Source organism: Chrysemys picta, chromosome 22 (genome assembly GCF_011386835.1).
Source record: "Chrysemys picta bellii isolate R12L10 chromosome 22, ASM1138683v2, whole genome shotgun sequence".
In the NCBI taxonomy this organism is placed as follows: Eukaryota; Metazoa; Chordata; order Testudines; family Emydidae; genus Chrysemys; species Chrysemys picta.
Window position 1 is genome coordinate 21,643,695 of NC_088812.1, and position 24,960 is coordinate 21,668,654.

The 24,960-nt window shown below is 50.6% G+C and overlaps 1 protein-coding gene across 1 annotated transcript; it reads left to right on the plus strand.

The window, feature by feature from the left end:
• LOC101933675 (resistin) lies at positions 1-4,116 on the plus strand. The gene is made up of 4 exons (XM_065576417.1): positions 1-125; positions 1,478-1,615; positions 3,342-3,419; positions 3,844-4,116. Exons 1-4 carry the CDS (start codon positions 32-34, stop codon positions 3,975-3,977), a joined length of 444 nt encoding a protein of 147 aa, XP_065432489.1. The 5' UTR covers positions 1-31; the 3' UTR covers positions 3,978-4,116.
• The last annotated feature ends 20,844 nt before the right edge of the window (positions 4,117-24,960 follow it).

Here is a 24,960-nt window from a genome sequence, read left to right on the forward strand (position 1 = left end):
AGGGGGAGTCAGTTGTCAAGCAGCCAATGGGATGGAAGATTTCGCCACCTTTGCTCCAGCGGGCTCCTATTTAAAGGGGCAGCTTGTGAACTGGGGAGCAGCATCTTGCAAGATTGTGCCAGAAGGTGAGTTTGTACCATTGGTCGCGTGGGATTCTCCAGACTGAGCCTTGGGGCAGGATTTGGGGCACAGCTCCTGCATGTGCCCAGCTCCCTGGGGCCTCGGCCATAGTCAGGGTGGCAGTGGCGTAACTTTCAATGGCTTTCAAAAGTGATGGAGTTAATCTAGTTCCAGGCACAGTGGGGACGCTCTTAATCCTATGTAGCAAGGAATTAGCTTGGGATAATGATTTGTAAAGCAGCTAAAGAATTTAGGAGCCTACACTCCATTTTGTGACTTAGGTGCCTATGTGCGGCATTAGGTGCCTAAATGCCTTTGACCATCTGGCCTTTAGGAGCCTCGTCTCACTGAAAGTCAATGGGAGTTAGAATCCTAAATCACGTGAAAATGTTACCCTTAAACTAAATCAATGTAAATCTGGTTTTAATCCCGTAAGGACTGGTCTAAACCCAGTTTTGCACCAATTTAACGATACTGATTACTAAAATACTCTTTTGCTATAAATGCTTTTATACACTTCTAGCTGCATCCACCCCAGGGGGGCACGGCACGAACTAGATCAGTCTGTAACGGATAACTCAGTGCACAATGGTGTGTAGCCCAGTCCTAACCTGTTCCATACCAGATGTCTGTCAGTTTAGCTTAAGTGGATCCCTTACCAAATAGCGAGTCCATTGGAGTAAGAACGTCCACACTGCGACTCGCACGGCTTTCACCGAACTGGTTTACAGTCATGCCGAGTGAAACAGGTGCAGCTTGGAGCAGAGAAACTAGGCTCTTTTTGTGGGTGCTTTAATTTTGTTTTGGGGAGGAGTTGGTGGGGGGGGATCACTTCCCTGAGGAGCTAATTCTAAGGGTCCAAACCTTTAACGGGAATCCCCTTTCCCCATGCGCTTATGTGTGTATGTGTGTGTATATTTCAGCCTGAAAATGTAACTGCCAGTGCATATGGTCCCCACTGGCAGCATGGAGGCAGTCCTGCTCTGCTAGCCCCTAGGATGGGGATTCCATTCCAGCCCTCCCCAATAACCCCCCATTACCATCCTGCCTGCCTCCCCACCCACCCACCGCTCCCAGTCTCCTGTTCCAAATCCTTCCTCCCTTTCCCCTATTTGCTGCATTACATTCCCCCACCCCTGAGTATCCCTTCCAGCCCCCCACATTCTCCTCCCCTCATCCCCTGCCTCCTTGGGCCTGCCTGTCCCCCCTCTGACCCTCACCCCCTTCCCTGGCACTGTGGTTTTCCCTCATGCCTGTGCCCCACTCCACTGCCCTGTGTGCACCTCGGCTCCTGCCACCGGTTCCAGAGGGCTCCTGTCCTGGGGTCTCATGTGTCGGTCGGGTCTCTCCCCTGCAGGTAGCTCAGCACCTGGCGTGATGAAGGCTGCCGTGTTCCTCCTGCTCACCCTCCTGGTGCCCGCATACCACACGGATGCTCAGTGCGTCATTGACAATGTGGTCGATCTGAAGGTGCAGGCAGCGATTAGTTCCATAGGTAACTGACCCAGGGGCGCCTCCCCCAGAGATGGGGGGTCACAGCTAGGGGAGGTCGGGGGATGGGACTTTGCAGCGAAAGGCGAAGCTCCGGCAGTCTCTGCTCTGAGCCCCAGACTGGGCAAGGGAACTGGCTTTGCAATTCGTCATATGCTGGGAGCTGCCAAAGCTACGGTTTTCCTCCCAAACTGGCTCATTTACAGTCTGTGCTGTACCTGTCTCTCCTCCTCCCCACCACATCTGACCCCCGCACCCTCTCCAGTGTATTCTTACTACAAACACTTGGGCACCAGGTGCGTTAGGTGCCAGGTGCACTGGGAGCGGCTGAGTGGGAGTTACGTGGCTCACAGGGTGTCTAAAAACAAGGGACCTTTGTAGATCTGGGCTGGAGAGGCTAAGTGACTTACCCATGATCACACGGGAAGTCTGTGGCAGAGCAGAGGCTTGAACCCAGACCGAGGCTGATGCTCTAAGCACTGCAGCATCCTATCCAGGCTCACTGCTCAGATGTGTTTTGTTGAGATAAGACACAGGCAGCGTCAGTGACTGGTTCAATCTTCTCCTGCTTTTTACCCAAGATTAATGGGATCCCATAAACAGCTGGGTGGAATTTCCTGGAAAAGCCACATGAGAACTTGGTGGAACCAGCCACATACAAGAGCAACATTGTATGCTCTCACTGTGGCTCTCTATCGCTCCCTAGTGGTTGAGCCACATAGTGTCTGATACTGCCTCAGAGCAGATAGGCCTGGGGCTTTGACTTAGGCAGAGACTCTGGGAGTCCCAGGTTTGATCCCTGCTCCTGCCAAACCCACACGGGGCAGCTCTCTCACTGCCCATCCCGGCTCTGCTCCCAACCAGCCCCATTCAGTGTGCAAACGGGGCGAGGGGGAGCTGGAACCCTTGGGGCTCCCTGTCATTCCTCAGCTTCGGTTCAGGCCTGAGCATAGCACGGAGCGGGCATTTGTGTTAGTTCTATTCCAGTGGCTGCGCTCTGGGCCCCGTCGTGCCAGGTGCTGCACAGGCCATGGTGAGACGCTCCCTGCCCCAAAGAATTGCCAAGAGGCAGATCATCATCCCCGTTGCACAGATGGGACTAAGTGACTCACCTAAGGTCACACAGGAAGTCAATGGCAGAGGCAGGAATTAAACCCACATCTCCTGCAGCTCAGCCCAGTGCCTTAGCCACAGACCCGCTGGACTGGTCAGTCACCCCATAGGTGCGTCTGGAGACGGGGTCCATGAGGTGTCATCTGCAAAGCTAGCGCCACCTCACCCCCGGGGGCTGAGTGTGGCTGGTTGGGGTCTCTAAGGGCTGGCTCTACCCATCTCTCAGCTGGCTGCTGCTCACCCGGACATGGCTGCTCCCTCCATCCCTGCCCTTTCTTCACAGCCCGAAGGGGGGGCTGTCTTGTTGCATGCCCAGCGGCTTCCCCTGGGTAACACTCTTCTGGGGGGCTGTGGGCAACCGGCATCAAACATGAGACGTCCAGATCTCAGGCCAGGAGCCTCTATTGCCTGAGGCTCAGCTACAGCACCCAGCTCCAGGCGCTGCGGCTGTATGTAGCCCAGGCACCACTCGGGGGCACCAGAGTGCCACATGGAGTGAGGCTGGGTGGGTTACACCTGCCCAGGTCACAGCTTCTCTCCACCTGAGCCTGGCGGGAGGGGGCAGCCTTTCCGCTCCCAGGGTCCTGCCGGCTACAACTCTGCCTCTTGCCTTGCAGTGTCCTCCACCCTCGCCAAAGCCAAGCTACTCTGCCAGGACGTCTCAGCCCGTGGGGCACTTGTCTCCTGCCCAGCAGGTGAGAGCACTTTCCCAAATGCCCCACAGGCCCAAGGAGGTAGGGGCCCCTGTGGCACGGAACCCACCCCCTCTGCAATCCTGGGTGGGTGTGGAGCTGGGGCAGCGATGGACCACTAACCTGCCTGGGGCCCCCCTGCACATGTGCTGCCGGGTGCCTGGAGCAACGGCATTCGCACCACTCCCGAGTCCCCGGGGGCACTGGATGCTGCGGAGCTGGGACCAGTGTGGGCCCCTGGGCCAGACCCCTGGGACGTTTCACTGACCCCCCCCTTGCTTGGGCAGTGGCCTGGCTGCAAGGGAGCCCAGGGCCATGCCCTCCGTGCTGGGGAGGAGGAGGAGACAGCAGGGCACCTTGCTACATCCCATGACTCCCATCCTGCCACCAACTGCTCCCCTAACCCACCTCCCCCATCCCCCCACAGGGTACAAACCCACGGGCTGTGCCTGTGGAATGGCCTGCGGCTCCTGGGACATTCGCACCGACTCCACCTGCCACTGCCAGTGCGGCGGCATCGACTGGACGGCCGCGCGCTGCTGCAAGATAGGACTGGAGTGATGCCAAGACCCAGCCTGGGGCACCGGAGAGCCCCACCTGGCCTGCTGCCCCTGTCGCCCCCTCGCCGTGGGCCCTGGCACAGAGCCATGCTGTGCCCTTTGTGCCCAGTGCAATGAATAAACTTGGATCTGGGTCTGTTGATGCTTCTCTGGCTCAGTTCTTCCCCTGACTCCAGGTCTCTGGTACCTAGGGCCAGAGCATGAGCAGGGGGCACAACTCTGCCTCCCTCTCCTATTTCCCCCAGAGACGCCTCTGTCCCAAATCACTTGGGCTGCCTCTGTTGACGGCTCACCAGATTGTTATGGGGGTTCAGTGTCTGAGCTTCCTGGGGTCTCAGCAGGGTGAAGCGCTGGTGTCTGCCGTGGCCTCTGGGGCACATTTTCTGGGCACTGACTCTGTCTGTTACCCCTTCACAGAAACGGAGCCCCGTGGCCCACCTGTCTTAGGCCCCCAGGCCCGGCACTGACCCCCAAGTAGCCCGGTAGCTTAAACACCCCCTTCTCCCAGAACTCCCCCTGAAGGCGTGAGCCGGCTGGGTTCCCTCTTCCAGGGGCCGGGTGGTCAGTGTAGCACGGAGCGCACAGACACCGCGCGCAAGGTTCTAGCCTCATTGCTCTTCACTTAACAGAGCCCAGGGAGCCCAGATCATAAAGGAAACAACCATCCCCCACCGCAATGCCGCTCGCCAGCTCACCTGTCCCTTGGGTGTCCTTCGGGGTCTGTCTGGGTTCAGGTTGCAGGGTCCCCCTCACCACGTTGGGGTTCTGCAGCAACTGGGGTGGGGGAGCTCTGGGGAGCCCCTCTTCTTTAGTTGGTGAAAATGTACAAAGACACAAAGTAGATCAGCCCCGGCCCTTTGTAACCTTCCAGCCCTGCTAACACCTGCCTCAGCCTCCCCCAGTGATCCCAGACCTCGAGCAGGTGCCTTTGTAGTCAGGCCACCCCCTCCCCAGACAAACCCCTGGGAGCCAGTCTCTTGGCTAGGGTGTTTGTAGTAGAACAGAGGATCATCCTGAGTTAATGACCTTCGGGATTGGCCCATTTGCACATGCAGGTATCTGATTTAGGCCAGTTAGGACCTGGGCCTCTGGAAAAACGCCGTGTCTGGGTTTAGTAACATCAGCTGAGGTCTTTAAGTCAAGAGGGGACGTTATGAATGGTATTACGGTAGCACCCAGGAGCCCCAGTCAAGGGCTGGGACCCCATTGTGCCAGATGCTGTACAGACCCCAGAGAAGCACATACATGAAAGGAGCCCAGCCCCAGAGAGCCCATGCAGCATTCATGCCGGGCCAGCACAGGCTCTGCCCTGACACAGCTCAGAAGCCACCTGCCCCCGTAGAGCACGCTGGGTGGTGCTGGGACAGGCTGCGCTCTGTACAGGAGCTGAGGGAGGGCTGTTGGCCCCGGTGTACAGAGGGGAACTGAGGCCCAGCTCCATGGAGGCACTGGGGGGTGGTGACGCTGCGTGTTGTAGGGCCTAGACATTCGCTGGAATAACGAGGTCGTCCACGAGGCCTGAGTCAGGCGCCCAGGCTGCCCCCTTGATGGATGCGGGAGAGAGGTGCCTGAGAAGGGGAGTAACAAGAGCCAGCGAGTGAGGCGGGAGCCAGCCAATGGGAAATGCCGAGGAGAAGGCTGTGTGCTAAGCCCCGCCCCTCTCCTGGAGGTCAGGGCCCAGGGCCACATCTACACAGCAGATACTTGGGGGAAGGGATTGCTCAGTGGTTTGAGCATTGGGCTGCTAAACCCAGCGTTTTGAGATCCATCCTTGAGGGGGCCATTTAGGGATCTGGGGCAAAAATCTGTCTGGGGCTTGGTCCTGCTTTGAGCAGGGGGTTGGACTAGATGACCTCCTGAGGTCCCTTCTAACCCTGATATTCTAGGCTGTGGTGGTGGGGCTCCATAGCGCCATGGTGTGGACACTTCCTGGGGGTGCCTGTCTCCTAGTGAGCCACCAACCCAGAGCAGCTATGCAGTCAGCTGCTGGCCTCGTGGGCACGGGGCCAATCCCATAGGGTGTGCTGAGGGGCTGACGTGCTCCCCACAGAACACGTGGGGGGAAGGGGAGCCTGCTCTCCTTTAGCTCAGGGCACTCAGCTCAGATGGGGGGTGCCCCCTGATTCAATTCCCCCCTCTGCCTGATGTGGGGAAGGAGTTTGAAAAGGGATCTACCACCTCACAGGCGTGTGCCCTGGCTAAGGGCTATAGAGCGAGTTTTGCTTGTGGTCTGGCCCAATTTATTTAATTATTCAACTATTAATTAAAGTGGAACAACTTCTGTGGGAGAGACGGAGAGCGAAAGAGCGAGAGCAAGACCCATCTTAGAATAGCCCATAGCCCAGTGGTACCTAAACGTGGGACTGGGGCCCCTCAGCTCCTCCGGTGGCTCTGGGCCAGAGTCTGACCAGATCACTCCAGCAGGCTGCTGCAGAGCAGGGAATTGACCCTGGGTCCCCCAAGGCCTAGCAAGTGCCCTCCCCATGGGCCCAGCCTTCCCCTCCGTAGGGCAGCAGCGCATGTTCATGTCCAGGTTGCGCCCTAAGTCTCTCCTGTTGCCCACCTGCGTGGACATACTTTCCCAGGTCTGGGACAGTTGGGTCATTCAGTGTCTCACAGGGTTGTTAACTTTCTAACCTTACAAAACCGAACACCCTAGCCCCGCCCCTTCACGGAGGCCACACCCCCTGCCATGCCCCTTCACCGAGCCCTACCCCTGCTCACTACATTCCCCCCTCTCTCGGTTACTCGCTCTCCCCCAACCTCACTCACTTTCACTGGGCTGGGACAGAGGGTTCGGGTGCAGGAGTGGGTGAGGGCTCTAACTGGGGGTGTGGGCTCCGGGGTGGGGCCAGAAATGAGGGGCTCTGGATGCAGGAGGGGGTTCCGGGCTGGGGCAGGTGGTTGGGGTCGAGGAAGGGGTGAGGGCTCCAGCTGGGGGTGCAGGCTCTGGGGTGGGGCCAGGGATGAGGCGTTTGGGGTGCAGGAGGGGGCTCCAGGCTGGGGGGTGGGTCAGAGGGGTTCAGGGTGTGGGAAGGAGCTCTGGGCTGGGGCCTGTGATGAGGGGTTTGAGGTGCAGAAGGGGGATCCAGGCTGGGGGTGGGGCAGAGGGGTTCAGGGTGTAGGAGGGGGCTCTGGTCCGGGGCAGGGGGTGGGAGTGCGGGGGGGTGAGGGCTCCGACTGGGGGTGCAGGCTTTGTGGAGGGGCCGGGGATGAGGGGTTTGGGGTGCCAGAGGAGGCTCCAGGTTTGGGCAGGCAGTTGGGGTGCAGGAGGCTGCTCCCCTTGTGCCAAAGAGTCACGGCCAGAGCCCCGCTGGGGTAAATCTGCTCCCTGCCATCCGTGGAGCGACACTGACTTACACCCCCTGGGGATCTGGCCCCATGGACTCCCATGGCACCACAGCTGACTTACACCAGCTGGGGATCTGGCCCCGTGTTTCTGCCCCATACCCTGCAATAAGGGTGTGAGATACAGGAGGGCTGGTCCCAGGGGCACAGCCTGGATCAGGGTCACCAAACACCTGCTGCCCCCACGTCACATGGCTGGGGAAGGACCCACAGGCCGCAGAGCCAGGGGCAGCTCTGGCCCCCAGCCCCAGCCGGCTGAGCTCAGCAAACTGGGGCTGGAGCATGGACAGGGCTGCCTGGGGGTGGGGCTGGCAGGCGGCGGTGGAGAGGCTGCAGGGAACAGGCCAGAGCCTCTCAAGAGCTTCACAGGAACAAGCACAAAGGAGGCTTGAAGAGGGTGCTTGAAACCAGCTCACAGGGACACTGCAGAGACAGCCCTGCTCCGACCCTCCTTACCCCACCACACAGGCTGAACCTTTTTCTGCAGGAGTCTTAACATCACAAAATAGCCCATCGTCCATCTATCCATCCCCATTAACCCCCTGTATCTATCTATCCATCCCCATACACCCCCCATATCTATCTATCCATACCTGCCCCCCACTGAGCTCAATGGTGCTGTTACCCGCTCCCAGCCATCCCGGGAGTGTTGATGGAGGTTGCAGCCCCTGCAGAATCACCCTCTTGGTTCGTGTCCTGCCCCGCGGGTTCAGTGGCAAGGGCTCTGGGGGCTGTATTGAAGCGGGTGAGGAAGGGGGGTTCACCCCTCAGTGCGTGCGGAGCAGGGACCAGGCAACTCCATGCAATAATAACGATGCCTAGTGGCTCCGTCTCTCTCCAACCCTGACCCAAAGGGCTGCACCTCTCCCTGCCCATGGAAACCCACCACACTGACAGGATGCCACAAATGACAGGAAGTGCATGCGCTCAGGATTCCTGGGTTCTAGCCCCAGTGCTGGGAGAGGAGCGGGGTCTAATGGTTAGAACGAGGGAGGGGGAGGCTGGGTGTCAGGACTCCTGGGTTCTATCCCCAGTGCTGGGAGGAGAGTGGGGTCTAGTATCTTGATATGGACGAAAACCTGCAAAACCTGCAGGAGCAGCTCGATGTGACTGCCAACAATTGGACACATTTAAAATAGATTCTCCAGAATAGTGTTACAAGATCTTAACCTTGTCAAAAGAAGTGAAGCAGCATTTTTGGTGGTGGCCCAGATGTTGGCCTATATTACAATGATCAGGGTTGCTAATATTACTGTGGATCATTATGGCTATTTCCCTATTGTTAAGTAGACTAATCCTGCAATGTATACTGCGGTGGTTAAAGGGGACACAGACCCACCAGGTACAACCACTAATTGTCAGATTTAAGCAATGTGAACGAACGGTCTTCCACCGAAGTGTAACGGATAACCCGGACCCAACCTTCTTGGGCCCATTACTACGGGGAGTCTGACACACTCACTGGAATATGCGTGCAGTATGCCCATGCGAGGGAAGGTGCAGGGCACCATACTGCATAGGGGACAGTGGGGCAAATGGAGCATCGACACATTCCATCTTGATACCTGGCCCTATCAGGAAATGTGCCACCATCTGTCCTATGCTTTCCCCGGGATATCTGGGCAGGAGGGTCCCAGAAGAAAAGAAAAATTGGGGTGGAGTGTTAGCATAGAGGTCTGTTTGTTAGCCTGGGATAGAATTTTAGGTTTGACTTTTTGATACTCTTATATCTTATACAAAAATGTGTAAACAAGGGACCAAGACGCTGTGATGTTGGTTCTGCCTAGTCAGCTGGGTTTGTTAGTACAATGGGAACAGACAAGAGTGGTTGAAGTGTTACTCGAGAGCACACTTTAAGATTGCCTCAACCCCTATCTCAAGGCAAGGTCAAGCAACCAGGGGGAGGGGCAAAGGGCAAAGAGAGGGCAAAGGAGTTTTGGGGGGGAAGGTATAAAACACTAAAAGACCAAAGAAATGCCTGTCCCTGACGGTAGCACTACCTCACTCCTTGCCCCTCCCATGGGGTACGACTGTGGGCCTGCATTGCAGGTATATTTGGGCCTGCGAAGAAGGAGGAGGGGGGAATAGGGAATGGGGACAACATAGGCAAGGTTCTGCAGCGTCAGAACTGGGAAGGGGGACACGGGGTGAAGGCTCTGTGGGGTCAGAGCTGGGAACGGAACACTGGGGAACAGACTCTGCCGGCGTGTAGAGCTATCGATATGTTTGCTTAGAACTAACCCTGATAAACATTGCATTGTCTGCACTGCGGACTTCTGGTCTTCTGCTTTCAGTCTGTGTGACAAGAATCAGGGGAGAGGGTGAAGGGAAAGCCCTCTAACAGTGTCACCCACAGCAGGTACGAGAGCTGCTTTGGGAGCACTGGCAAGTGGAGCGGCTGCAATTGAAAGCCCCAAATAGGCAGCAGGTTTAAAACAAACAAAAGGAAGTATTTTTTCACACAACACACAGTCAACCTGTGGAACTCCTTGCCAGAGGATGTTGTGAAGGCCAAGACTATCACAGGGTTCAAAAAAGAACTAGATAAGTTCATGGAGGATACATACATCAATGGCTATTAGCTGGGAATGGGCAACAGGAGATGGATCACTTGATGACTACCTGTTCTGTTCATTCCCTCTGGGGCACCTGGCATTGGCCACTGCAGAAGACAGGATACTGGGTTAGATGGACCTTTGGTATGACCCAGTATGACCATTCTTATGTTCAGACTGCCACACCTTTGAGATCTCGGGAGGAAGCAGCTGTCGTGTACTGAGACAGGAGGTTTGTGTGTGTTCCACCTGCTCCCTGGAGTTGGCAGCACTGAGCCCGGGCTCCGGCCCATCAGCACCAGGCAGGGGGGTGATCGTTGCTGGGAGATAAAGGGGTGAAAAATGACAAGTGGGTTTTAATTAAACAGCACCCAGCCACGCTGTGGGGTCTGCGCGATACCAGGCAGCGGCACTGGGCTCGGGCACCCGAAGTGCCCTGGCAGAGCTGGCTAGAGGGAAATAAATGAGAGATGGGAGAGGTCTGGTGCAGCTGATCTCTAGGATCAATCCATCAACCCTGCCGGCTGCAGCAGTCGAGTGACCAGTGCCCTGAGCTGGGAGATCAGAGACCTGGGGTCCAGTCCCAGTTCTGCTGATGGGGGGAAATCCCTTTGCCTCTCTGTGCTGAGGCTGAGCTCACGGAGGTCTCTTAAGGTCACAGGATCTTTGACTCTGTAATGAAACCGTATCCTCAGTTATGAGCTAACAAGAGCCCTAACGGTGCCAAGGGCTCTTGAGGGACAAGATGTGATGAACTGGGACTGTTCTTACTGTGGTCTTTGAATGCTGACAGGGGAGTGTGGCTAGGACAGTCTGCATTGGGGGATGGGAGATTGACAGATGGAGAATACCTGAGCATGTAACATGAGAACCCAGGAAAGGGTTAGAGGCCAGGTGACACCTTTCCCCGGGAAACTGAACAAAGGCTGTGGGAGGGGTCGCTGAAGGCAGAGTTTCAGGAGCTGGCTGGGGAGCTGGCTGGGAGGCAGATGGGGCTCTGACCTCGCAAGGGGGCTGGGGCGCCCTGGGACCCCAAGATGGACCTAACTGAGGGGGGTCCTGTTGTCTGTGCCTGCAAGACCTGTCTTGGACTGTATTCCTGTCGTCTAAATAAACCTTCTGCTTTACTGGCTGGCTGAGAGTCATGGCGAATTGCAGGAAGCCGGGGGTGCAGGGCCTTTTGTCCCCCCACACTCCGTGACACAAGGGTGAGCTGGTCACAGTCTCTAACCAGCCTCCACAGGAGCTGTCCTTTGGTAACAGCTGCTCTTCAGTGCCACGGACAAAGGCTTAACATGATTCTACGGTTGGAAGCTGAAGCTTGACAAATTCAGCCTGAAAATAAGGTGCATTTTTTTCGCAGGGACAGTAATTAACCAATCGAACGGCTCCCCAAGGGGCTGGGGGGAGGTTTGGACTCCGGATCGGCTGTTTTTCTCACAGATCTGCTCTGGTTCCGACAGCAGGGAATGCAGGGCAGTCGCCTGGGCTGCCTTAGGCAGGAGATCAGCCTAGATCACAGTGGCCCCTTTGGCCTTGGACTCTACGAAGCCACAAGCAGCAATTGTGACCCTTTGTGAGTTCTGCATTTTCCATCCCTGGGGGGGAGGGCTCAGCCCCACGGCATAAGCACTGCCTCTGTGGGTGCTCCATGGGCTGCAGGGGTCACTCAACAGCTGCTGGAAGTGCTCAGCTTGCTGCAGGATCCGGCCCTAAGTGAAATGATGACGAATTTTCCTTCATTTTCGCTCCCCATTATCCCCTCATTACTGTGATTTTCTCCCGGCCATCTCAGTGTAATTGGCTCTGCGGCTCAGAACCGGGAATAGGCAGAGTCTCAGGGATTTCCCAGTATAGGCCCGATCCTAGGGAGCTTGTCTTAACTGGAATAATGCAGCCTCTTGGGGAGCAGGGGACGGTTGGTGTGGAACGAGTTTGCTGGGTCTCATGGCTATTCCACACAGAAAGACCTACGACCACAAACAGCATGGGTGTCCCTCTCACAGGACTGAATGGGCCCCAGAACCAGAGCCCCCTTCCCCCATGGCAGGGTCACTCTGAGGTCTTGGCTACACACGGAAGTTGCCCTGCTGTAGCCGCTTTGAGAATGGATTTAGTTTAGCCCCGTGTGTGCACGCGTCCATCGCTTTATACTTCACGTGGTAATTTACCCGTTACTGTGTGCAGAGCTCCACCTCAACCATGAGTAGAGTTGCAGCACCTACCTTTTGAACTGAGGATCCATATCACCCTCGCCTGCAAAAAGAGGAACCCTGTTTTATTCGTAGGAACAGGATGCAGAAAGTCCTGGGTAACCCACTACAGCAGGGTTAGGCAACCTATGGCACACATGCCAAAGGCGGCACATGAGCTGATTTTCAATGGACTCACACTACCTAAGTCCTGGCCACTGGTCCGGGGGGCTCTGCATTTTAATTTACTGTTAAATGAAGTTTAATGAAGTGGTGTGCAGAGTGAATAAATGAAAACTCTGCACACCACTTCTGAAACTTTGCCGACCCCTGCACTAGAGTCTAAAACAGGTACAAATGTCTGTACAGGGAGTCTCATGTCTACAATACAAAATTAGGTCGAATTTATAGAAGTCGATTTTTAGGAAGCGATTTTATACAGTCGATTGTACTAATGCACTAAGCGCATTAAGTCGGAGGAGTGCGTTCATAGTACCGTGGCTAGCATCGACTTACGGAGTGGTGCACTGTGGGTAGCTATCCCACAGTTCCCGCATTCTCCGCTGCCCATTGGAATTCTGGGTTGAGCTCCCAATGCCTGATGGCGCAAAAACATTGTCATGGGTGGTTTTGAGTACATGTCATCAGTCGCCCCTTGTGACATTGCGGTTCTGGCAGAACCCAACTGAGAGTGCCAACTCAGGACAAATTGCTCAAAGAGGGCAGTTACAGCCCAAGGCTGGGGTTTTTTCCACCTCTAAGGCAAACCAAACCAGCCAGACTAGGAGGACTTCAGTCTCACCCCACTGGCTAACCGCAAGTCTCACAAGCAATCTCCTTAGACACTCCAGTTTCCCAGTATTACCACCAGTCCCACTTGTTATGGGGACAAATGGTTATGAAAACCAATACCCCAGTAAAAGAAAAAGGTTCTCCTGATCCCAAAGGACCAAGTCCCAGACCCAGGTCAATATACAAATAAGATCTTACCCACAAATCACGCTGTTGCCAATCCTTTAGAATCTAAAATCTAAAGGTTTATTCATAAAAGGAAAAAGATAGAGATGAGACTTAGAATTAGTTAAATGGAATCAATTACATACAGTAATGGCAAAGTTCTTGGTTCAGGCTTGCAGCAGTGATAGAATAAACTGCAGGTTCAAATCAAGTCTCTGGAATACATCCCCCACTGGGATGGGTCCTCAGTCCTTTGTTCAAAGCTTCAGCTTGTAGCAAAGTTCCTCCAGAGGTAGGAAGCAGGATTGAAGACCAGATGGAGATGAGGCATCCGCCTTATATAGTCTTTTCCAGGTGTAAGAACACCTTTGTTCTTACTGTGGAAAATTACAGCAAAATGGAGTCTGGAGTCACATGGGCCAGTCCCTGCATACTTTCCTGAGTTACAAGGCGTATCTGCCTTCTCTCAATGGGTCCATTGTATAACTGATGGTCCTTAATGGGCCATCAAGCAGGCTAGGCAGAGCTAACACCATTTTGTCTGGGATGTCACCCAGCAGCATAGCATAAGTTTGAAATACAGACAGTATAGAGCCAATATTCATAACTTCAACTACAAAATTGATACACACATATACACAGCATAATTATAACCAGTAAACCATAACCTTGTCTTAGACACCCCATTTGACCCCCTTTATACAAGATCTGGGTGCCACTACAGGACCTTGGTTGCAACAATGATCTATATGGTCCCAGAGTAGATCAATAACATCACACCCCCAACGCAAAATTGATGCAGGAAGGGATGTCACAAACATCACTGACTGCATCCTAAGAGCTCTCCACTCTGGACAATGCATCAGCTACAATATTTTCCTTTCCCCTTATGTGGACTATATCCATTTCATACTCCTGAAGGGCTAAACTCCAACGCAACAACCTGGAGTTGTTGCCCTTGGCCTTGTGCAGCCAGACCAGAGGGGCATGATCACTCAACACAGTGAATTTTTTATTGTACAAATAGGGCTTAAGTTGCTTGACAGCCCAGACAATGGCATAACATTCCTTTTCAATGGTAGTGTAATTTTGCTCAGTGGGGGACAATTTCTTACTTAGATATGCCACGGGATGTCTCTTACCTCCTTCCCCCTCTTGCATTAGCACTGCCCCCAGGCCAATATTGGAAGCGTCTGTACATAATAAAAAAGGCTTTTCAAAATCTGGGAGGGCCAAAACAGGTTCTTTGGCCAAAGCGCTCTTTATGCTTTGAAAACCCTGCTCACAGGCCTCCGTGATAAACCTCTCACTCCCCTGCCATGCCTCAGTCCTGACATAACTGGTGAGCTTATCACCTCCTCCCATGCCACTGGAGACGATGGGGTTAACATTAGCTACTGCTGTGCTTGCACCTGAACTTAAGGTGGAGCTGTTGTGGCTTGGTTCTGTCTGAGTGCTCAGGGTAATGGAGCTGGCATTTATCGTGGCATTTGGGGTTGCTGGCTTTGGGCTGCCCTTAAGAGTCGGGCAGTCTGGTCTCATGTGGCCCAGCATACCACAGTGATAGCATGTAATCTGTTCTGTCCTGGGATGAGAGTTCCTACCCTCCGGGCCCCCTTGAACTCCTTTAGAAGAGTCAGGGACAGGTTTACTTTTAAATCCTTCCCTCCTCTTGAACTGGGGAGAATGGTGATTAGTTTTCCCCGGGGTTTTACATCCTTCTCGAGCCCTGTTTTGGGTATGGGCATCCGCAATCTCTGCTGCCCGTAGGACTGACTCAGGGTCCCTATCACACACAGCTGCTCTCACATTGTCAGGCACAATGTCTAAGAACTGTTTCAAAGTTATTAAATCCAGCAGTTTTTCAAAACTCCCATGCGCCTTGGCTCCCACAACCCACTTTTTAACAAAACCCATCAGCTTATGAGCACATTCTACAAAAGTACAATCCTTAGACATTTTAAACTCTCTAAACTTAACTCTGTAAGATTCAGGAGTAACCTTGAACCGCCTTAACACAGAATCCTTAAACCGCTCATAATGTAAGACTTCTTGTTCCCCCAAGTCATTAAATACCTCCCTGGCTTTTCCAGTCAGTCTGGTCAGCAGGACGGGCATTCGCTGACCCTCAGGGATCTGGTACAGATTGCAGAGGCGTTCAAAGGTAGACAGAAACTCCTCTATATCCTCAGTATCATTGTAAATGGGACACATCCTTTCCCAGTTTTTCTCATGGCGGGGGGGAAGTAGAGTACCAGATGGGGATGACTTTCTCCGCTCTTCCATTACTTGGAGCTTAAGTCTGGCCATCTCCTGTTCCATCTTGCGAGTCTCCTGTTCAGCAGCGAGCAGCTCTAGACACCCCTTACGAGCTCTCTCTTCTCTCTCATCAGCCTCCTTCTTTCTTTGATCGGCTTCTTTCTCTCTCTCAGCAGCCTCTTTCTCTCTCTCTCTTTCTAATTCTGATATGTTTTGCTTCTCCAGCAATCGAAGATCTGCTAGCTTCTGTTCATGCTCAAATTGCAGTTTACTTGTCACCCTTTGCATCCTAATTTTTTCTGCATCTTCTGTAGCCTCAGGTAAGGGCTGTGCTCTTGCCCCCTGATCACTGGCTATTAACAGATTTCTCAGTTCTTGATTTGTAGCTTTCTTTCTAAAGCTTATCCTCTTTTCTGAACACAAATTTTCCAGGGCTTTTTTGCCAAATCCCTCATATGCTCTTTGCTCAGCCATTGCAGCAGCTCTTTAACCAACAAAACTCTTAATCCCAAAATTCAAATTTGGATAGCGTGGGGTTCTGACCCAAAGCTTAATTGACCTGGTTCTGTGGATCCAAGCACGACTACGCCACTGTGACAATGCGGTTCTGGCGGAACCCAACTGAGAGTGCCAACTCAGGACAAATTGTTCAAATAGGGCAGTTACAGCCCAAGGCTGGGGTTTTTTCCACCTCTAAGGCAAACCAAACCAGCCAGACTAAGAGGACTTCGGTCTCACCCCACTGGCTAACTGCAAGTCTCACAAGCAATCTCCTTAGACACTCCAGTTTCCCAGTACTACCACCAGTGCCACTCGTTATGGGGACAAATGGTTATGAAAACCAATACCCCAGTAAAAGAAAAAGGTTCTCCTGATCCCAAAGGACCAAGCCCCAGACCCAGGTCAATATACAAATCAGATCTTACCCACAAATCACGCTGTTGCCAATCCTTTAGAATCTAAAATCTAAAGATTTATTCATAAAAGGAAAAAGATAGAGATGAGAGTTAGAATTGGTTAAATGGAATCAATTACATACAGTAATGGCAAAGTTCTTGGTTCAGGCTTGCAGCAGCGATAGAATAAACTGCAGGTTTAAATCAAGTCTCTGGAATACATCCCCCACTGGGATGGGTCCTCAGTCCTTTGTTCAGAGCTTCAGTTTGTAGCAAAGTCTCTCCAGAGGTAGGAAGCAGGATTGAAGACCAGATGGAGATGAGGCATCCGCCTTATATAGTCTTTTCCAGGTGTAAGAACACCTTTGTTCTTACTGTGGAAAATTACAGCAAAATGGAGTCTGTGGTCACATGGGCCAGTCCCTGCATACTTTCCTGAGTTACAAGGCGTATCTGCCTTCTCTCAATGGGTCCATTGTATAGCTGATGGTCCTTAATGGGCCATCAAGCAGGCTAGGCAGAGCTAACACCAGCTTGTCTGGGATGTCACCCAGCAGCATAGCATAAGTTTGCAATACAGACAGTATAGAGACAATATTCATAACTTCAACTACAAAATTGATACACACATATAGACAGCATAATCATAACCAGTAAACCATAACCTTGTCTTAGACACCCCATTTGACCCCCTTTATACAAGATTTGGGTACCACCAGACTCCTTGTTGTTTTTACGGGACCTTGGTTGCAACAATGATCTATATGGTCCCAGATTATATCAATAACGTCACACCGCCAATGCAAAATTGATGCAGGAAGGGATGACACAAACATCACTGACTGCATCCCAAGAGCTCCCCATCCTTGGGTCTGTCTCACTACAACTAGTATTGGGTTAAAAGTCATACCAGTGTATAACAGAAATGGTTATCAAAGTCATGTTCAATAACATGATTGAACCTCTTTACAAACTCAAGGTAAAACTTAGTTAGAACAATAGTGGATTGGATCTGCTACTTTATCCATACAAGCTCTGGCAAATATTTGGAACCCAATTAACATCAGGTTAATGTAGATATTAAGGTTGTTTATAGTACTGGAATCTTGGCATTTAGCCATGAAAGCAATATGGTAGTGTGCCTTGGTTTCCCATTTCATACAGTACATTAGGTCTGGAATGTCTTTTCCCCTGTGAAAAGTTCCAATACTGTTTACAGGCATTAACTGTGAAACATCAGTATAACAAGGCCTTTTAACATAACGTGTGTTCTCATGTATTCCTTTTAACACGTTCAAGGGATTTTCCAAAAGATTAGGCACATTGTACATTTTTACAGTTTGTGGCAATAGCAACACATTTGTTACAAAAATTACCATTAGCAATAACAACAAATTCATTGCAAGTGTCCATTTGCAATCATGTTTGTCGTGCCACACCTTTGGCTCAATACCATTGGAGTTTGTGCATTTTAGGGTTAACCTGTGGCTTCCCTTTGCAAAATTCAGTTTCTCTTTCCTCCTTGTCCTGCAGGATCAAATCCTGATTTCTCTTGCTTAACAGAATTCACTGGCTGATGGGGTGGGCTCTCTGTGCTAACAGCTATTAGCAAGTCCTTCCTCTCCCAGCCAGGCAAGTAATTTGCATTACCACAGACAGGAGCCAGTCCACCAGTTTTCATATCATTAACTGCTATCATTTCCAAGGCTGGACTCTGTCTTAAAGAGATACCACACAAATCCAAAGAGTCTGAGGGTGAGAGTTTGCTTGCTCTCCCCTGCATCCTTAAGCATTCCGCCATAAAACTGTTCTGCTTTGAAACACCAGTAACCAAATCTGTCCTCAGACCCTGAAGCACAGACTGCTTACTTAAAGAATTAGCATGGAGACAGTCCTGGCGCAACACCATTGTCTTCCCAACAAGCTGGCCACACATAGCCACTTGGTTATAGGGCTGCTCAACTTTCTTAACAGCTCTTACTCCATCTGAGACCTTCTCAAAGCTATCCACACTGGATCTTTCAAAAGGACTGTCAAGGCTGCTTCCCCACTTTGATCTTTAGGGTACAAATGTGGGGGCCTGCCTGAAGACTTCTAAGCTTAACTACCAGCTTAGATCTGGTTCGCTGCCACCATTCCCAAATGGATTCCCTTCCCTGGGAAGCCTTGAGAAACTCTTCACCAATTCCCTGGTGAATACAGATCCAAACCCCTTGGATCTTAAAACAAGGAGAAATTAACCATCCCCCTCCTTCCTTTCACCAACTCCTGGTGAATACAGATCCAACCCCCTTGGATCTAAAAACAAGGAAAAATCAATCAGGTTCTTAAAAAGAAGGCTTTTATTTAAAGAAAAAGGTAAAAATCATCTCTGTAAAATCAGTATGGAAAATAACTTTACAGGGTAATCAAACTTAAAGAGCTCAGAGGACCTCCCTCTAGCCTCAGGTTCAAAGTATACCAAACAAAGATAAACACTCTAGTAAAAGGTACATTTACAAGTTGAGAAAACAAAGGAAAACTAACACACCTTGCCTGGCTATTTACTTACAAGTTTGAAATAGGAGAGACTTGTTTAGAAAGATGTGGAGAACTGGATTGATGTCTGGTCCCTCTCAGTCCCAAGAGCGAACGACTCCCAAACAAAGAGCACAAACAAAAGCCTACCCCCCCCCCCCAAGATTTGAAAGTATCTTGTCCCCTTATTGGTCCTTTGGGTCAGATGCCAGCCAGGTTACCTGAGCTTCTTAACCCTTTACAGGGAAAAGGATTTTGGAGTCTCTGGCCAGGAGGGATTTTATAGTACTGTACACAGGACAGCTGTGACCCTTCCCTTTATAGTTATGACACGCCCCCCAAATCACGGATAGTGTTGGACAGCGGTTCCACACTGGCTGTGATTTCTTCCTGGAGCTCTAGGAGAAAACAGAGTTAATAAGACACATGCACCTTTAGACATACTACTGATTATATAAAAACTAACAATATGTTCCACATTCCAAGAACAATTTTTAACCAGTTGATTCTGGGAAACTTTCCCAGGAGAGTGCATCAGCCACTTTGTTAGAAGCCACTGAAATGTGTTGTATTTCAAAATCAAAATCTTGGAGAGCTAAACTCCACCGAAGAAGTTTTTTGTTATTTCCCTTGGCGGTATGAAGCCACTGTAGCGCAACATGGTCTGTTTGTAGTTGGAAACGCCGTCCCCAAACATATGGGCGTAGGTTTTCCAGCGCGTACACAATGGCGTAGCATTCCTTTTCGCTGATTGACCAGTGGCTTTCCCTCTCAGACAGTTTCTTGCTGAGAAACATGACAGGATGGAATTCTTGATCCGGTCCTTCCTGCATTAAAACTGCTCCCATGCCTCGCTCGGATGCATCCGTGGTTACTAGGAACGGTTTGTCAAAGTCTGGGGTCCTTAGCACAGGGTCAGACATGAGTGTTGCCTTAAGCTGGTTAAAGGCCTTTTGACACTCATCAGTCCACTGAACTGCATTTGGCTGTTTCTTTTCTGGTTAGGTCTGTCAGCGGGGTGGCAATTTGGCTGTAGTGTGGTACAAATCGCCTATAATATCTGGCCAAGCCTAAGAAGGATTGGACCTGTTTCTTTGACTTTGGAACCGGCCACTTTTGGATAGCATCCACTTTGGCCTGTAGGGGATTTATAGTTCCTTGACCCACCTGGTGCCCCAGGTAAGTCACTCTGTTTTGGCCTATTTGACACTTTTTAGCCTTAACAGTTAGTCCTGCCTGCCGGATGCGCTCGAAGACTTTTTCCAGGTGCTCCAGATGTTCTGTCCATGAATCAGAAAAAATGGCCACATCATCAAGGTAGGCAACTGCAGATTCTCCCAATCCCGCTAGGAGACCATCTACAAGTCTTTGGAAGGTGGCGGGTGCATTTCGCAACCCGAAAGGGAGTACATTGAAGGGAGTACATTGAAGGGAGTACACCCCTGCCTAGGTGACGAAGGCTGACCTTTCCTTAGCGGGTTCATCTAGTGGTACTTGCCAGTACCCCTTGGTTAAGTCTAAAGTAGAGATGAATTGGGCATGTCCCAATTTCTCCAATAGCTCATCTGTGCATGGCATTGGATAGTTGTCAGGACGAGTTACAGCATTTAGATTACGGTAGTCCATGCAAAAGCGTATTTCCCAATCTGGTTTGGGAACTAGAACCACTGGAGATGCCCAAGCACTATTAGAGGGGCGGATTATACGCATCTGTAGCGTGTCCTGGATCTCCCTTTGTATAGCAGTTTGGGCATGAGGTGACTCCCGGTAGGGTGGGGTTCTAATTGGGTGAGCATTACCTGTGTCAATGGAGTGGTATGCCCGTTCGGTCTGTCCTGGAGTGGCTGAGAAAATTGGTGCAAAGCTTGTGCACAGCTCCTTGATCTGCTGTCGCTACAGATGTCCAAGGGTCGTGGAGAGGTTCACCTCTTCCATGCCACCATCCTTTTTTCCTTCGTAGTAGACACCTTCAGGCCACTCCGCGTCATCTGTTTCCTGGGCTGTAAACTGGCAAACGTTTAATTCTCTGGAATAAAAGGGTTTAAGAGAATTAACACAGTATACCTTAGGCTTTATGTTGGTGATGGAGGAGGCTATGAGATAGTTAACAGCTCCTAGGCGCTCCTGGACCGTGAATGGTCCTTCCCATGACGCTTCCATTTTATGGGCCTGGAGCGCCTTTAAGACCATGACTTGGTCTCCTACTTTGAAGGACCGTTCTCTGGAATGTTTATCATACCAGGCCTTTTGCTCTTCCTGAGCATCCTTTAGGTTTTCTTTAGCAAGGGCTAAAGAGTGTCGGAGGGTTCTTTGTAGCTTGCTTACAAAGTTTAGAATGTTAGTTCCTGGGGAAGGCGTAAACCCCTCCCATTGCTGCTTCACCAACTGTAACGGCCCCTTAACCTCGCAGCCATACCCAAGCTCAAATGGTGAAAACCCTAAACTGGGATGTGGTACAGCCCTGTAGACAAAAAGCAACTGCTGCAACACTAGGTCCCAATCATTGGAGTGTTCATTTACGAATTTACGTATCATGGCCCCCAAAGTTCCATTAAACCTCTCCACCAGACCATTGGTTTGATGGTGATAAGGGGTGGCAACCTAGTGATTCACCCCATGAGCTTCCCACAGGTTTTTCATGGTCCCTGCCAGGAAATTAGTTCCCGAATCTGTAAAGATGTCGGAGGGCCACCCTACCCTGGCAAAAATGTCTGCTAATGCCTGCCACACACTTTTAGCCCTGGTGTTGCTTAAGGATACTGCTTCCGGCCATCGGGTAGCAAAATCCATGAAAGTCAGTATGTACTGCTTTCCTCTGGGTGTCTTTTTTGGGAAAGGACCCAGAATATCCACAGCTACTCGCTGAAATGGGACCTCAATTATGGGTAGTGGCTGGAGAGGGGCTTTAACCTGGTCTTGGGGCTTTCCCACTCGTTGGCACACCTCACAAGACCGGACATAATTAGCAACGTCCTTGCCCATTCCCTCCCTGTGGAAGGACTTCCCCAACCGGTCTTTGGTTCTGTTCAGCCCAGAATGGCCACTGGGATGATCATGGGCTAAGCTCAAGAGCTTTACCCGATACTTAGTGGGAACTACCAACTGTCTTTGAGGATGCCAGTCTTCCTGGTGTCCACCAGAAAGCGTCTCCTTGTATAAAAGTCCTTGTTCTACAACAAACCGGGATCAGTTAGAAGAGCTGAGAGGCGGTGGGGTGCTCCGTGCTGCCGCCCAAGCTTTCTGAAGGCTGTCATCTGCTTCCTGCTCGGCCTGGAACTGTTCCCTTGATGCTGGGGACATCAGTTCCTCCTTGGACTGTGGACTGGGGCTTGGCCCCTCTGGAAGCGATGCAGGTGCTGGGGCTGTTTCCATTGACTGTGAACCGCTGTCCGCTGGAGCACTATGTGGTATTTCAGGCTCTGGCTGAGCCTCTTGGGTAGGGTTATCTGCTGCTTCCACCAGTTCAGGCTCACTGGTGCCCTCTGGCATTGGAGTTGTAAACGAGTTTGCAAGCGCTGGACTCAGTGCTGGCAATGGTTCTGGTGCTGGTTGCGTTGCCAGTTCCAGTTTTGGGACTGGCTTTGGCTGGGTCTCTGGGATTGGATATGAGCTCTCTCTTCTCTCTCATCAGCCTCCTTCTCTCTCTCTCTTTCTAATTCTGCTATTTTTTGCTTCTCCAGCAATCGAAGAGCTGCTAGCTTCTGTTCATGCTCAAATTGCAGTTTATTTGTTGTCTTTTGCACTCTAATTTTTTCTGCATTTTTCTACCTGTAGCCTCAGGTAAGGGCTGTGCTCTTGCCCCCTGATCACTAGCTATTAACAGATTTCTCAGTTCTTGCTTTGTAGCTTTCTTTCTAAAGCTTATCCTCTTTTCTAAACACAAATTTTCCAGGGCTTTTTTGCCAAGTCCCTCATAAAAACAACTGAGGAGAGTTGGCAGTTTTTCAAAGGGACACTATTAAGGGCCCAAAAGCAAACTATTCCGCTGATTAGGAAAGATAAAAAATGTGGCAAAAGACCACCTTGGCTTAACCACGAGATCTTGCATGATCTAAAAAATAAAAAGGAGTCATATAAAAAATGAAAACTAGGACAGATTACAAAGTATGAATATAGGCAAACAACACAGGAATGCAGGGGCAAGATTAGAAAGGCAAAGGCACAAAATGAGCTCAAACTAGCTACTGGAATAAAGGGAAACAAGAAGACTTTTTATCAATACATTAGAAGCAAGAGGAAGACCAAAGACAGAGTAGGCCCACTGCTTAGTGAAGAGGGAGAAACGGTAACAGGAAACTTGGAAATGTCAGAGATGCTTAATGACTTCTTTGTTTCGGTCTTCACCGAGAAGTCTGAAGGAATGCCTAACATAGTGAATGCTAATGGGAAGGGGGTAGGTTTAGCAGATAAAATAAAAAAAGAACAAGTTAAAAATCACTTAGAAAAGTTAGATGCCTGCAAGTCACCAGGGCCTGATGAAATGCATCCTAGAATACTCAAGGAGCTAATAGAGGAGGTATCTGAGCCTCTAGCTATTATCTTTGGAAAATCATGGGAGACAGGAGAGATTCCAGAAGACTGGAAAAGGGCAAATATAGTGCCCATCTATAAAAAGGGAAATAAAAACAACCCAGGAAACTACAGACCAGTTAGTTTAACTTCTGTGCCAGGGAAGATAATGGAGCAAGTAATTAAGGAAATCATCTGCAAACACTTGGAAGGTGGTAAGGTGATAGGGAACAGCCAGCATGGATTTGTGAAGAACAAATCATGTCAAACCAATCTGATAGCTTTCTTTGATAGATAACGAGTCTTGTGGATAAGGGTGAAGCTGTGGATGTGGTATACCTAGACTTTAGTAAGGCATTTGATACGGTCTCACATGATATTCTTATCAATAAACTAGGCAAATACAATTTAGATGGGGCTACTATAAGGTGGGTGCATAACTGGCTGGATAACCGTACTCAGAGAGTTGTTATTAATGGTTCCCAATCCTGCTGGAAAGGCATAACGAGTGGGGTACCGCAGGGGTCTGTTTTGGGACCGGCTCTGTTCAATATCTTCATCAATGACTTAGATATTGGCATAGAAAGTACGCTTATTAAGTTTGAGGATGATACCAAACTGGGAGGGATTGCAACTGCTTTGGAGGAAAGGATCATAATTCAAAATGATCTGGACAAATTGGAGAAATGGTCTGAGTTAAACAGGATGAAGTTTAAGAAAGACAAATGCAAAGTGCTCCACTTAGGAAGAAAAAATCAGTTTCACACATACAGAATGGGAAGAGACTGTCTAGGGAGGAGTACGGCAGAAAGGGATCTAGGGGTTATAGTGGACCACAAGCTAAATATGAGTCAACAGTGTGATGCTGTTGCAAAAAAAGCAAACGTGATTCTGGGATGTATTAACAGGTGTGTTGTAAGCAAGACACGAGAAGTCATTCTTCCGCTCTACTCTGCTCTGGTTAGGCCTCAGCTAGAGTATTGTGTCCAGTTCTGGGCACCGCATTTAAAAAAAGATGTGGAGAAATTGGAAAGGGTCCAGAGAAGAGCAACAAGAATGATTAAAGGTCTTGAGAACATGACCTATGAAGGAAGGCTGAAAGAATTGGGTTGTTTAATTTGGAAAAGAGAAGACTGAGAGGGGACATGATAGCAGTTTTCAGGTATTTAAAAGGGTGTCATAAGGAGGAGAGAGAAAACTTGTTCACCTTAGCCTCTAAGGATAGAACAAGAAGCAATGGGTTTAAACTGCAGCAAGGGAGGTCTAGGTTGGACATTAGGAAAAAGTTCCTAACGGTCAGGGTGGTTAAACACTGGAATAAACTGCCTAGGGAGATTGTGGAATCTCCATCTCTGGAGATATTTAAGAGTAGGTTAGATAAATGTCTATCAGGGATGGTCTAGACAGTATTTGGTCCTGCCATGCAGGCAGGGGACTGGACTCGATGACCTCTCGAGGTCCCTTCCAGTCCTAGAATCTATGAATCTATGAATCTATGAATATGCTCTTTGCTCAACCATTGCAGCAGCTCTTTAACCAACAAAACTCTCAATACCAAAATTCAAATTTGGATAGCGTGGGGTTCTGACCCAAAGTTTAATTGACCTGGTTCTGTGGATCCTGACGACTATGCCACTGTGATGATGTGGTTCTGGCAGGACCCAACTGAGAGTGCCAATTCAGGACAAATTGTTAAAACAGGGCAGTCACAGCCCAAGGCTGGGGTTTTTCCACCTCTAAGGCAAACCAAA

Coding starts and splice junctions, on each gene's coding strand:
- LOC101933675 (XM_065576417.1), top strand. CDS start 32: ATGGAAGATTTCGCCACCTTTGCTCCAGCGGGCTCCTATTTAAAGGGG. Junction 126..1,477: donor TTGCAAGATTGTGCCAGAAG/GTGAGTTTGTAC, acceptor TCTCCCCTGCAG/GTAGCTCAGCACCTGGCGTG. Junction 1,616..3,341: donor GGCAGCGATTAGTTCCATAG/GTAACTGACCCA, acceptor CTTGCCTTGCAG/TGTCCTCCACCCTCGCCAAA.